Source organism: Puma concolor, chromosome E4 (genome assembly GCF_028749965.1).
Source record: "Puma concolor isolate L17-30 chromosome E4, mPumCon1.1.hap2, whole genome shotgun sequence".
NCBI classification, from domain to species: Eukaryota; Metazoa; Chordata; class Mammalia; order Carnivora; family Felidae; genus Puma; species Puma concolor.
In genome coordinates this window covers 27,623,593-27,636,825 of record NC_141683.1, presented here as the reverse complement: position 1 = coordinate 27,636,825, position 13,233 = coordinate 27,623,593, and the positions used below count along the sequence as shown (strand labels likewise).

The window sequence follows — 13,233 nt, the reverse complement described above, 5'->3', positions numbered from 1 at the left end:
AAAATACCATGCATTTATTTTCCAGTGCTTGGTTATATTTTTTATATTAATAATGTAATCTAGAACTACCCTATGATCCAGCGATCACACTACTAGATATTTACCCAGAGAACACAAAAATAGTAGTTGAAAGGGACACATGCACCCTAATGTTCATTGCAGCATTATCTGCAATAGCCAAATTATGGAAACAGCCCAAGTGTCCATTGATTGATGAATGGATAAAGAAGATGTGGTAAATGTATACAATGGAATATTATTCAACCATAAGAAAGAATGAAATCTTGGCCATTTGCAACAACATGGATGGAGCTAGAGAGTATTATGCTAGGGAAAATTAGAGAAAGACAAATACCACATGATTTTACTCGTGGAATTTAAGAAACAAAACAAAGGTGGAAAGAGAGACAAATCAAGAAACCGACTCTTAACTATAGAGAACAAACTGATGGGTGGGGGAATGGGTGAAATAGGTGATGGGAATTAAGGAGTGCACTTGGGATGAGCACTGGGTGATGTATGGAAGTGTTGAATCACTTTTGTATACATGAAACACTGTTCATTGACTAATTGGAACTTAAATAGGAACTTAAAAACCAAAAATGTAATCTAGGGATTATACTAATGTGGCATGGCCTCTCCATCCCATAAACAGGGCAGCTGTCCTTTTTGCCGAGCACAGTTATCAATTTAGAATCTTTATTAGTATAGAGCTTTAATTAGCGAGCTAAAGCCTCTTTGCTCTCTTTGCTTTTATTACCCTGGAACCTTTTTGTATAAAGCAGAAGGTTTTTTTGTTGTTTTTTTTTCAAATGGGAGGCCAAAGTTTTTTAAATTTCAAATGCCACTTTTTTCATAAGTCACATTTATCCATGGACTTGCTTGAATTCTGTGGATCTTACGTTCACTTGTTTGGGAATATTACATTTAAATGTTCTATTTCACATCTGTAATAGCAATAAGTCTTGTTGTTTTTTCTTTTTAACATTTGTTTATTTTGAGAGAGAAAGAGCACGAGTAGGGGAGGAACAGAGAGAGAATCCAAGCAGGCTCCTTACTTTTGGAGACTTACTATCTAAAACTTCCAAGTCCCGAGATCTTGAAATGTACTTTGAAAGGACATATCTAAGGTCATAATCTTCCTTAGAATTCTGGTGCATAGCATTTTGTCTTTTCGTCATTTAGAGATTCAGATGATGTCATGTCAAGTCTGATTTTCTTTGTTGTCAGTCTGCTTTTTCCTAGAAATCTGTGTGATTCTATCTTCACTCCTTGGAATTTGACATTTTCAGCTTATCTCTGGTACAGTAGAGATATCTTTAAGTTTTTTTTAAGCAATCTGTACACCCAGCGTGGAGCTTGAACTCACAACCCTGAGATCAAGAGTCGCACACTTCACTGACTGAGCTAGCTGGGAGCCCCAGTAGAGATGTCTTTAAGGAAATTTTCTGCCTGGCATTTGATGAACCCCTTTTAATTTACAGACTCAGGTTCAAAAAAAAAAAACAAAAAAAAAAAACTCAAGTTTATTCATTGTAGGGAAATTTTACTGTATTTTATCATTATCTCTACCAGTTCCATTCTTTTTTTTTTTTTTTTTTTTTTAAGATCTTCCATTGTATAGAAATTTAATCTCCTGGAATTATTTCCATGTTATATACATTTTCTTGTGTTGATGTCTTTCCGCATTCTGGAAGATATCCTGACGGTGATACTGTACAATTGAGTTGTGTTTTTCATCAATGTTTATTCTGCTTCCTGTTCTTCTTTTGAAATCTCGGGGGAAGAGGCTAGAAATTTGCGTTTTCTTATTTTTTGCACTTTCTTTTGCTTCTCCTCTGTTTCATAGCAATATATTCATTTGTATCAAGCTGTGTCCTTAGCATGAAGATTTTAAAAGAATTTCTTTTTCCTACATTAATTCAGGAGTAGGATAGGAGAGTTACTCCTCTTGGCTTCCTTTCACTATTGAAAAGTAACCAGGTTTTTCTTGGCATCATGAAAAGTTTTTTTCTTTTAAAACTTAAGAAATTTATAGTGTGCATCTTGGTTTTAGGTCCTTGCAAAGTTGGGGTAGTGCTGATTACTGTCAAGTTTTGTTTTTTTAACTCTGGAGATGGCTTTTGTTTTGTTTTGGGCTGTTTTCTTGAATAGCAGTTATATTCTTTTTTTTCTCCCTAGTGAAAGTTACAGAAGTTCAGTGTGTAAAACAGATATATGACGGAGCTGTTCTGTTGAAACATTAGTAAGGCAGTGCCCATCTACTCAACGTTCAGTCTCCGTGCTCTGTGCCCCTGTGAGGGAGTTTTGCAGAGCCTAACTAAAACAAACAAAAACCACTGTAATTTGCAACAATTCATGCTGTTTTGCTATTACTTCTTAAGTACCATTTTGTTTGATTGGGATGTTTTCAGGAATGAAATTGACCCCTGAACCTTTTATTTTCCTTTCGAAAATTTTTTTCTTTTGTAAAACGTTTTTATTCTTGTCTCATTAATACCTTCTCTTTTTGTATATGTATCATTGTAATTATTTGGATATCCCTTAGAGACTTGATCCCGTTTGAGGTAGTGTTTTAAATTACCTTTTGGTGTACCTGCTATTACAGAATGCACTCCCTGTGTTTAGGGTCAGGGGAATCCTACTAGTGGATCAGTGAGGTGCTATGAAGGGTCCAATCCTTGTCCAATTCTGTAGTGGATCTGTGATGGGCAGGCCGGTTAGGACAGACTTACATTTTTTATTATGTCTGTGTTGCATTGTATTAGAAAATTTAATGTTCTTATGAGCGTAAAATAAAATATAATAAATAGCCGCCTGTAATCCGGCCAATCACCCTGGTGGTAACTACTGTTAATAGTTTGGTCTATGTTCTTCCAAACTTCCTGTTGCTTCATCTTCACCGACATTTAGTGCTGTCAGTGTTCTGGATTTTCACCATTCTAAAAGGAATTTGCAATTCCCTAATGATGTATGATGTTGACCATTTTTTTGTGTGTTTATTTGCCATCTGTGTATCTTTGGTGAACTGTCTTTCTAGATCTTTTGCCCATTTTAAAAAAATACGTATTTTTTTTGAGAGACAGAGCCTGTGTACTTGAGTAGGGGAGGGGCAGAGAGAGAGGGAGAGAGGATCCCAAGCAGGCTCTGCACTGTCAGCACAGAGCCTGACACGGGGTTCAATCCCACCAGCTGTGAGATCATGACATGAGCCGAAATCAGAAGTCTGACACTTAACTGACTGAGCCACCCAGGCACCCCTTTGACACTTAACTGACTGAGCCACCCAGGCACCCCTTTGTGCCTGTTTATAATTGGTTTGTTCATTTTCTTATTGGTGAGTTTTAAGTGCTCTTTTTATATTTTGGATACCAGTCTATTGTGAGTTATGTATTGTTGCTTTTTTTAATGTTTATTTTTTTTTTTTGAGAGAGAGACACAGTGTGAGCAGGGGCTAGGGAGCAGAGAGAGAGGGAGAGAGACGGAGACACAGAATCCAAAGCAGACTCCAGGCTCCGAGCTGTCAACACAGAGCCCAGTGTGGGGCTCGAACTCATAATGAGATCATGACTTGAGGCAAAAGTCGGCCGCCTAACCAACTGAGCCACCCAGGCGCCCTTCAGTTAGTTAATGTTTTGCAAAGATTTTCTGCCAGTCACTTGTCTTCCGTTTTCTTTTATGTTTATTTCTGAGAGTGAGAGAGACAGAACACAAGTGGGGGAGGGGGAGAGAGAGAGGGAGACACAGAATCTGAAGGAGGCTCCAGGCTTCAAGCTGTCAGCACAGAGCCTGATGAGGGGCTCGAACCCATGGATTGCAAGATCATGACTTGAGCCGAAGTCGGACACTTAACCGACTGAGCCACCCAGGCACCCCCTTGTGTCCCATTTTCTTAACGGTGTTTCCACAGAAGCCTCACCAGAAGCACCTTTAACATTCATATTTCCCGCAGCAGTTTCTTCTAGGCTTTTCTATGGCGTGCCTCCAAACTCTTCTAGTCTCTATTCATGACCCAGTTTCAAAGCTTCTTCCACATTTGTAGGTGGTTTTTCAGCCACACCCCATTTCCCAGTACTCAAATCTGTATAATGCTACATATTATCACATCACATGGAAGTACTATAACTTTTTAAAAGGAGTCCAGTTTTTGAACATGTGGGTGTTTTTTTCATTATTAAAAGCAAAGTGATGGTGAACTTGATTGAATATTTACCTCGGGATAAATTCTAGAAATGAAATTGTGCATCACAGCATATGCACATTTAAAGGTTTTAGTATATGTTTAGTGGCATTCTTAATTCCTAACCTAGGTTGCTGATTTCAAGGCTGGTTTTTATTGTGGTCTGCTATTCTTGGATTAGGATTATTAGTGGGAGATATGATTGAGTTTGATTTCATTTCAAGTTGTAGATCAGTGTTTCTGAAACCTGGTCTTCTGGTGTATGTGAATTTATAGAAACCCTTTCCAAATTCTGGCAGGTGCTCTTACCGTGTGTTTTTATTTCTGTAGAAGCTTTCTTGAGTACTTCACTGTGAGGGCCAGGGTATGGCAAGAGCAGAGGGTGGGGTGTTGGTAGTTTTGTGTATTTTATGGAAGGAATCCCAAGGACGACTTGCACCTTGTTATAATTGGTGTGCAACTCTGTTTTTGTCAACCGTGATTTCTTTTTTTTTTTAATTTTGCCTAATTTTTTTAAGTTTATTTTTGAGACAGAGAGAGGCCATGTGTGTGAGTGGGGAAGGGGAAGAGAGAGACTCCCAAGCAGGCTCCATGCCATCAGCGTGGAGCCTGATGTGGTGCTGGTTCCCACAAACTGAGATCATGACCAGAGTTGAAATCAAAAGTTGGATGCTTAACCCACTGAGCCACCCAGGCGCCCTGGTGTGCAACTCTTTAGCCATCTTAAATTCCATAAGCTAGCTCTACAGATGTATTCAGGGGTAATTGTTTCATCAGTTATTCTAGTGAGACAGCTTTTCCTACCTACTTGTATACTTTTGAATTAAAAATGCTTGTGAAAATATTGGGACTTTTGTCAGATGAAAAAAACCTAGTTTGTCAGATACGTAGATTTAGCAAATATCTTGTGTAAAATAACGTAAATCCCATCAATAATCTAAAATTAGATTAGTGGGCCACCCGGGTGGCTCAGTTGGTTAAGCGTCCAACTTTGGCTTAGGTCATGATCTTGCAGTCTGTGAGTTCGAGTCCCTCATCGGGCTCTGAACTGACAGCTCAGAGCCTAGAGCCTGCTTCGGATTCTATGTCTCCCTCTCTCTCTGTCCCTCCTCTCTTGTGCTCTGTTCCCCCCCACCCAAAAAAAATAAATAAACATTAAAAATAAAATAATAAAATGTAGATTATTTATTGAATTAGCAATGCTTATTTTATGCTGATGTAATGAGCACCGTAGAGAACACGAAAGAAGGGCATGGCTATCCTTAACAAAAATTTTACATTATAAATGAGAAAGTATAATATTCACATAAGAATAAAATACTAACCAGTGCTCACTAAGCCCTGCACAGGTAAGGACATATTCATGCAATTAAAATTTGGTTTTAACAGTGTGATCTCAGTCAAGGTGATTTGGAGGAGGAAGTTGGCAGAATTTATCTGAAGTACTTTACTTCATTGTCTCCTCATTTTAGGATTGCATTTTAAAGACGATTTCTGTGATTGAGTGGTCTTTTGGAAGATTAAACCCATTTCAAGAGGACTTGGAGCTGGTCCTCGCCTTGAGGAAGCAGTGGCTTGTTTTCAAGAAGCCACTTCTAATCTGAGGATCTACCCAGCATGCCTAATCAAGGAGAAGACTGCTATTTTTTTTTCTATTCTACATGTACCAAAGTAAGAATTGGCATCTCTAAATCAGTTCTTTCTACAGTTTCTCTAATAAAATTTGATAAGATTTACCCAGTATACTAAGTTTTTATGTTTTGTTTTCCTCAACTGTTTATTGTCTGCTACCTGCTACCATTGTTTAAAAAGAGAATCGCACTCCTGGGAGACTTCCATCGTTCATCCTTGTTTTTTCTACTCTCGTATGCTCTTCACTGCCCTTCACGTTCTACAAAAGTGGAAAGGTTTACAGCGCATAGGCATCACTCACTGTTCTCTTATTGATAATTAATCTGTTCGGGGCGATTTCAGAATGAGGAGCGCTTTGGCCCAGCTTGCAAACTTTGATTTTATTTACTTTGCATTAAATGAATGTGTGGGTTGTATTATACTTCTAGAAACTATCGTGGGTTGAATTTGACTTTTTTTCTTCAGATTTCCTGCTGAGTCATCAAGCCATTCTTCTAAATATGCTTTTGCAGCATTTTTTGCTTTTTCTGTGTCCAGACTTCCTGTTTTTCTGCTTAATTTTTCTGCGGCTTCATTGAGATCTATCCACTTTTCTGCGCCTTTATGACTAATTCTATAATTGTATATGTTGTTAAAAAAAACCTTTTTTAAAATCATCTTGGTGCTGTGTTTAAAATGATCAGTTTTGAGCAAAGCCCTGATCACATAGCAGGTTGCACAGCAGTAGTGTTCTGTTTACGATATTACCATTGTATAAAGTATATAATGAAGCATAGAATTAACCTGAAATCCTAATCTATTAACTTTCTGATTTTCCATCAAAAGCTAGTTACACAAGTCAAGATGTATGAAACGGTTTTGAAGAACTGTAAAATGTATTTTTAAAGTGTACCACTTTAAATACTCCCACTTATGTTTTTGAACCCCATCTCTCAGCTTATGTCACTTATGTTATAAAATCAGATGAAGGATACTGTCAAGGAAATTATAAATTTGTTGACCTCAGATTGTTCTTGTCTTCCCCCTGCACTGTTTTCTTCCTTGCCTGTCTCCTTACTCCTTTGTGTTTGTCTAGATGCCAGGAAACTGTTACAATGAACATTTCACGTAGGCTCTGTTTTGGTACCACAGTTCTTTTCTGTATTCTCTTTGTTTACAGGGTGACAGCTGTCCATTCCGTCACTGTGAAGCGGCACTAGGAAATGAAACTGTTTGCACATTGTGGCAAGAGGGGCGCTGTTTTCGACAGGTGTGCAGGTTTCGGCACATGGAGATTGATGTAAGGTTTCAGTTTGTACTGTAATATGTAGTCTGGTGTTGTGATGGGCCAATGCAAAATACAGGGGGGAAATGACATTTTATGTAATATGCAGGTTACTTTTTTTTTTTTTTTTTGATGAGATAGTGAAATTTCTGTCATAATGCTCACCTAATAACTTGATATTTTGGAGTATTGGTATCATTTTCTAGGAGGCAGTTTGGTAATCTGTCGAAAGTGTAAAAATTTTGTATGTGTCACTGGGGAGTATTTTTGTTTCTATGTTTATTTTAAAACCACCTCAAACTTAGAGGAAAGCTGCACGTACAGTATAAAACGTTTTTCTGAGCCACTTGGGAGTAAACTGTCACCTCCAAATACGTTCACGAGTATTTCCTACAAACAAGAAGGACATTCTCCTACATAACCATAATACAGCCATCAAAATGAGAAAATTGGGGCACCTGGGTGGCTCAGTCAGTTAAGCATCTGACTCGATTTCAGCTCAGGTCATGATCTCGTGGTTCATGAGACTGAGCCCCGCATCAGGCTCTGTGCTGACAGCGTGGAGCCTGCTTGGGATTCTCTCTCTCTCCTTCTCTGTCTCTGCCCCTCACCTGCTCTCACGTACACATGCACATGCGCTCTCTCACTCTCTCTCAAAATAAGTAGATATATGTTTTTTAAAAATGAGAAAATTAACATTGGTATATTACCTTCATTTAATCCAGAAACCCCATTCACGTTTTGCCATTGTATCAGTTAACATCCATTAACGCAGAAGGAGCAAGTCCAGAATCTAGTGTTGTATGTAGTTGTCCTCGCTCTCATTCTTCCTCAGTCTAAAACAGTTGTTCAGTCTTCTTTACTTTTCATTTGCCTTGACATTTTGGTAGGTATAGGCCAGGTATTTTCTAGAACGTCCTGCAGTTTGGGTTTGTCCGGTATTTCCTCATTACTAACTTCAAGTTATGTATCTTTGACGGGAGTATTAGTTCTTCTCATTGCATGTCATTAGTGACACAGTCCTATAGTCTTTAATTATCCCATTACTGGTGATGTTAAATTAACCCTGATCCCTTCATTAAGGTGGTACCAGATTGCTTCACTATAAAGTTTTTCTTTTTGTAACTAATATGTATTTTGTGGAGAGGTACTTTGAGACCCTGTCATTGCCCCATTTCCTACCAAACTTTCCGGTTTTTCCAATTAGTTACCTATATTTGTGTGAACTCAAGGTTTTCTCTTTTATTCAATGTGTTACAGCTCCATTACTATCATTTTTTTTAATCAAGTTGACCCAGATTTTCCCTTTAAGCTGACTTTTGTGTCCTTTTGATGTTTACATCATTCTTTGAACACCTTTTTGCTTTCTAGCCTAATAAGATTTTTTATTAGGCTCATCCTATATTTTTCCTCCTCCAGCCCTGGAATCAACCATTTCTCTAAGGAGCCCTGGATTCTATTAGTGAAGAATGCTATATGTATATAGAAATAAGATTTGGGTAGCTCCTGGAGTCTCACTGCTTCCAGGCCTGCAATGGACAGAACAGGGGAGTATATAAGTGTATTCATATAGACACATTTACCTCATTATTTATTTTTTATGTCTGTGTATTGAATCAAGAGTTCACAAAGATGCCTTCAGTTCACCAGCACTGCAGGGTTTATTTAGTCTAGGCTCTCCTTTTCCATACTTGTAACTCTCTTTTCCAAAAGTAAGAAAGTCGCTTCCCACTGTCCTTAACATCAGCTGATTTTATCAGTCCCCTGGTTCTGTAAGCCAGTGTCATATCACAGCCTCCTCCTTCCTCTCAGGCTCTGACATCACACATGAGGCTGCTGTTCTTCCACAGGGACATCTTGCTCACCTTGTGTTGGTTCCGACAACCCTGTAACAGGCCTTGTTCCTTGCTCCACCGTGAGGACCTCATCTTCACCATGCTTGGACCCCAACATACTGCTCCTCTCCCCGCGGATGCCCTTTTCACACCTTTGGTCTCTGATATCTGTGTTGGAGAGCCCTCCTATGTGAGATGCCTACTTTCTCACCCTGCGTGTATTCGGACTCTGTAGCAGGTCCCCACTTGGGAAGAACCTACCTTCCTTACCCTGCTTGGTCATTGCCCATTCTCCGCTGGCCCTCCATAAATATACACTCTCTATCCTACCCTGGGATCCCTTCTGCATGGAAGCCTTGCTCACCCTGCTTGGGCTCCATCACTGTGCTGGCCACCCTCCCAACTCCTTCTGGGTTCTGACACCTTAGGCCAGTTCCACCTTGTCACGTGATGCCTTCCTCATTCAGTCAGGCTCCCAACACCCTGCTCTGCGCCACATGCCCAGCATGAATGCCTGCCTCTCATCTCTCGGCCTCACCTAATGCCCTTGGACTACATTGTTTGAGGGGAGGTGGGGAAGGAAGGAAGACTGACCATGCACTTTATATGCCTGGGGTTACAGAGCTACTCCAGGTAGGTTCTAGATTTATGGCCTCTTAACTGCATTCTGTGCTGCCTATCTTCCAAAGAGCAGGGAATTCACTAAATAAATTCAGAGAAATACTCTGTAGCTTTTGAAAATTAATGTAGTACTGGCAAAGTATAAATTGGCACAACTCCCTAAAAGGCGTGGTGTGTCAAGAGTCTCTAAGAACATCTACATTTAGAGGGAAACCTGAGTGGCTCAGTTGGTTAAGTGTCAGACTCTTGGGTTTGGCTCAGGTCGTGATCTCACAGTTTGTGGGTTCAAGTCCCACTTGTCTTCCATGCTGACAGCACGGAGCCTGTTTGGGATTCTCTCTGCCTCTCTCTCTCTCCCGTCCCCTGCTCATGCTCTCTCTGTCTCTCTCAAAATAAATAAATAAACCTGAAAAATAAATTTACATTTAGATATACTCTAGAACTCATCAGGAGACTCAGCATATAGTTGTATTTCGTGGCTAAGATTTATTACAGTGATGGGGAGGTACACTGATTATAAATGAAAAAAAGACACAGGCAGAGTCTGGAGGAATCCGTGTGCGGTTTTCTTTTATGATCTCCCTCTCATGACGGGTCACACAGAGCACACACTTCCCTGGCAATGAAAGTGCAGCACTACGTGTGGGATGTTCCTGCCCAGGGAAACCCATTAGAAACTCAGCATCCAAGATTTTTAATGGGGCTAATCATGTAAGCACCCTCTACCTATCACATTCCAGAACTCTAGACTCCCAGAAGGATGGCAGCCTAAGACATGTTATTTGCACAGTCTGGGCACCGTGATCAATTAACTGACTAGGAACATTCCAAGAGCCAAGTTCCCACATGCCAACCTAGGGCCAACTTAGCAAGCAGGCTACCTAAGGATAGCAGTCTTTGGGCTGTATCTTCAAAAATACTGTATGCTGGGGTTTTGTTTTGTTTTGTTTTGTTTTGTTTTGTTTTGTTTTTGTGTTTTTAGCTTTGTGTCATCTGTGCTCATATGTGCAAAAGAAGATAGATGCAGAATTACTCATAATTTGTAATGATAAGATATGTGAAATAACCTAATCCTCATTTAAAATAAATTTGCTACAATTAGGAGCATCTGGGTGGCTCGGTCGGTCAAGCGTCTGGCTTCAGCTCAGGTCATGAGTCTCATGGTTTTGTGGGTTCGAACCCTGCGTCAGGCTCTGTGCTGACAGCTCGGAGCCTGGAGCCTGCTTCGGATTCCGTGTCTCCCTCTCTCTCTGCTTTTGCCCCATTTGCACTCTGTCTGTCTCTCTCTCAAAAATAAATAAAACATTAAAAAAATTTTGTTAATAAAGTAAATTGCTACATTCATACAGTGGAGTACTGGACAGCTGTTAAAATTTTTTAAAAGGGAAACTTTATTGATAAGGAAAGATTGGGATATATTGTCAGTGAAAAAGCAAGGGGGTAGAATAAGGTGCATAATATGCTACCATTTGGTAAAAAAAAAAAGGGAGAAGAATTTATATTTGTTTTTCATTTGCATATGTATTTTTAAAATCTCTGGGGGTATAAAAGAGAAACTTAAAACATGGGTTGTCAGGGAGTGGGGACAGGAATGGAAAGGAGTGTTTTTACTGTAACCCCCTCTACATGCAGTTGATTTTTATTATTCATGGGTTCCATGTTTGCAAATTCACCTACTTGCTAAAATTTATTTGTAACCCCCAAATCAATACTTGTGGTGTTTTATGGGCCATCTGCAGACGTGTGCAAAGCATTGAAAAACTTGAGTCACGTGACCTACACACTCCCAGCTGAGATGGAACAAGGTGACACTCTGCTGGCTTGTTTTAGTTCTCATACCATTAGCAAGTGTCCTTTTTGTGGTCTGTTTAAAGCCACGTGTTTTGCATTTTTGTCCTTTTTCTTGGTGATTTTGCTGATTAAAATGGTTCCCAAGTGTGGTGCTGAAGTGCTGTGTAGTGTTACTAAGTGCAACAAAGTTCTTAAAGTGCCTTATGTAGAAAATACCTGTATTAGATAAGCTTCATTCAGTTGTGAGGTATAGTGCCCTTGGCCTTGAGTTCTGTGTTAATGAATACACTAAAAAAGGTGTCTTTAAATACAAACACCCGTTCAACCGTGCTATATTGATTATTTGATAAAAATGTGACCAGAAACTTGCAGGAACCTGACTAACTTAAACTCTGTATTTCCCTTAGGAGCAATCGGGTTCACTATTAGCTAATTTAGTGTTCGTAGTGACTTCATAGAATTAGCTGTATGTCTTTGGACCATGTGCTGTATTACCTTTTAAATATTAAAAAAAAATTCTGTAGGAGAATGTTACTAGGGAGGATCTGTTGCTAAGTGAAAAGTGGGTACACTTATATGGAATACTTTTAAGTTTTTAAGTATACATGTAGACATTTATAATTTTTCTTCTTCTTTTTTATTTTTAAATAATAAACTCTAGACCCAACATGGGGCTTGAACTCATGACCCCAGAATCCAGAGTTGCTCTACCAACTAAGTCAGCCAGGCACACCTTTAGTTATAGATACAGATATAGATATATATTTGGAGAGAGAATTCTGTATTTCTTTTTGGGTAATAGCATAGCAAGCATTTATTACCATTTTCCAAGTGGTTTTCATCGTGTATTACTTTTCACTTAGAAACAAAATCCAGTGGGGTGCTTGGGTGGCTTAGTTGGTTAAACATCCAGCTCTTGGTTTCAGCTCAGTTCTTGATCTCGAGGTCCATGTGTTCGATCCCCACATTGGGCTCTGTGCTGACAGCTCAGAGCCTGGAGCCTTCTTCACATTCTGTGTCTCCCTTTCTCTCTATCCCTCTCCCGCTTGTGTGTTCTCTCTCTCTCTCCCAAAGATAAATAAACTTTAAAAAAAATTTTTTTATTTTAACGTGTTATTTTATTTTTTAAGAGACAGAGAAGGACAGAGCACAGGCAGGGGAGGGGCAGAGAGAGAGGGAGACACAGAATCAGAAACAGGCTCCAGGCTCTGAGCTGTCAGCAGAGAGCCCGCCGCGGGGCTTGAACTCATGAACTGCGAGATCATGACCTGAGCCAAAGTCAGACACTTAACCGACTGAGCCACCCAGGCGCCCCATAAATAAACATTTTTTAAAAAAGAAACAAAATCCAGTAAGTGTGTTAAACAGAGCAAGTAAATGTCATGTGACTATATACATGTGTCATGTATATAGAGGATATCATTACAGAAGTCATCCAGTAATTTGAAAACTGCTTCCAGGAAAGAAGTAAAAACTTAAGCAAAGACAGACCCAGGAGCATTAGGTTCTGCCTTAAGGAAGGAGTAATTGAATAATTGTTACTTCTGTCTAAAAGAGAATAGTACTATTATGCTTCCCTTTTGCATGTGCCAGGAGACTAATACATTCTGTCCATTTCTTTGAAAGGTAAAGGTTTTTGCTGTACTGTTTATTTTTTTTAATTTTTTTTAATGTTTTTATTTATTTTTGAGACAGAGAGAGACAGCATGAATGGGGGAGGGGCAGAAAGAGAGAGGGAGACACAGAATCAGAAGCAAGCTCCAGGCTCTGAGCCATCAGCCCAGAGCCCGACGCGGGTCTCGAACTCACGGGCCGCGAGATCGTGACCTGAGCTGAAGTCGGACGCTTAACCGACTGAGCCACCCAGGCGCCCCTTTGCTGTACTGTTTAAAAATAGGTAATTATAGGGG

General features: G+C 39.6%; 1 protein-coding gene across 1 annotated transcript in view; it reads left to right on the top strand.

Annotated features, from left to right (window-relative positions):
• Positions 1-5,712: 5,712 nt before the first annotated feature.
• The window catches only part of ZC3H11A (zinc finger CCCH-type containing 11A), a 29,964-nt gene continuing 22,443 nt past the window's right edge, over positions 5,713-13,233 (top strand). The window contains exons 1-2 of the mRNA XM_025920991.2: positions 5,713-5,851; positions 6,972-7,091. Coding sequence (XP_025776776.1) covers positions 5,798-5,851; positions 6,972-7,091 — 174 coding nt within the window. The 5' untranslated portion in view covers positions 5,713-5,797. The remainder of the gene's footprint in view (positions 5,852-6,971; positions 7,092-13,233) is intronic.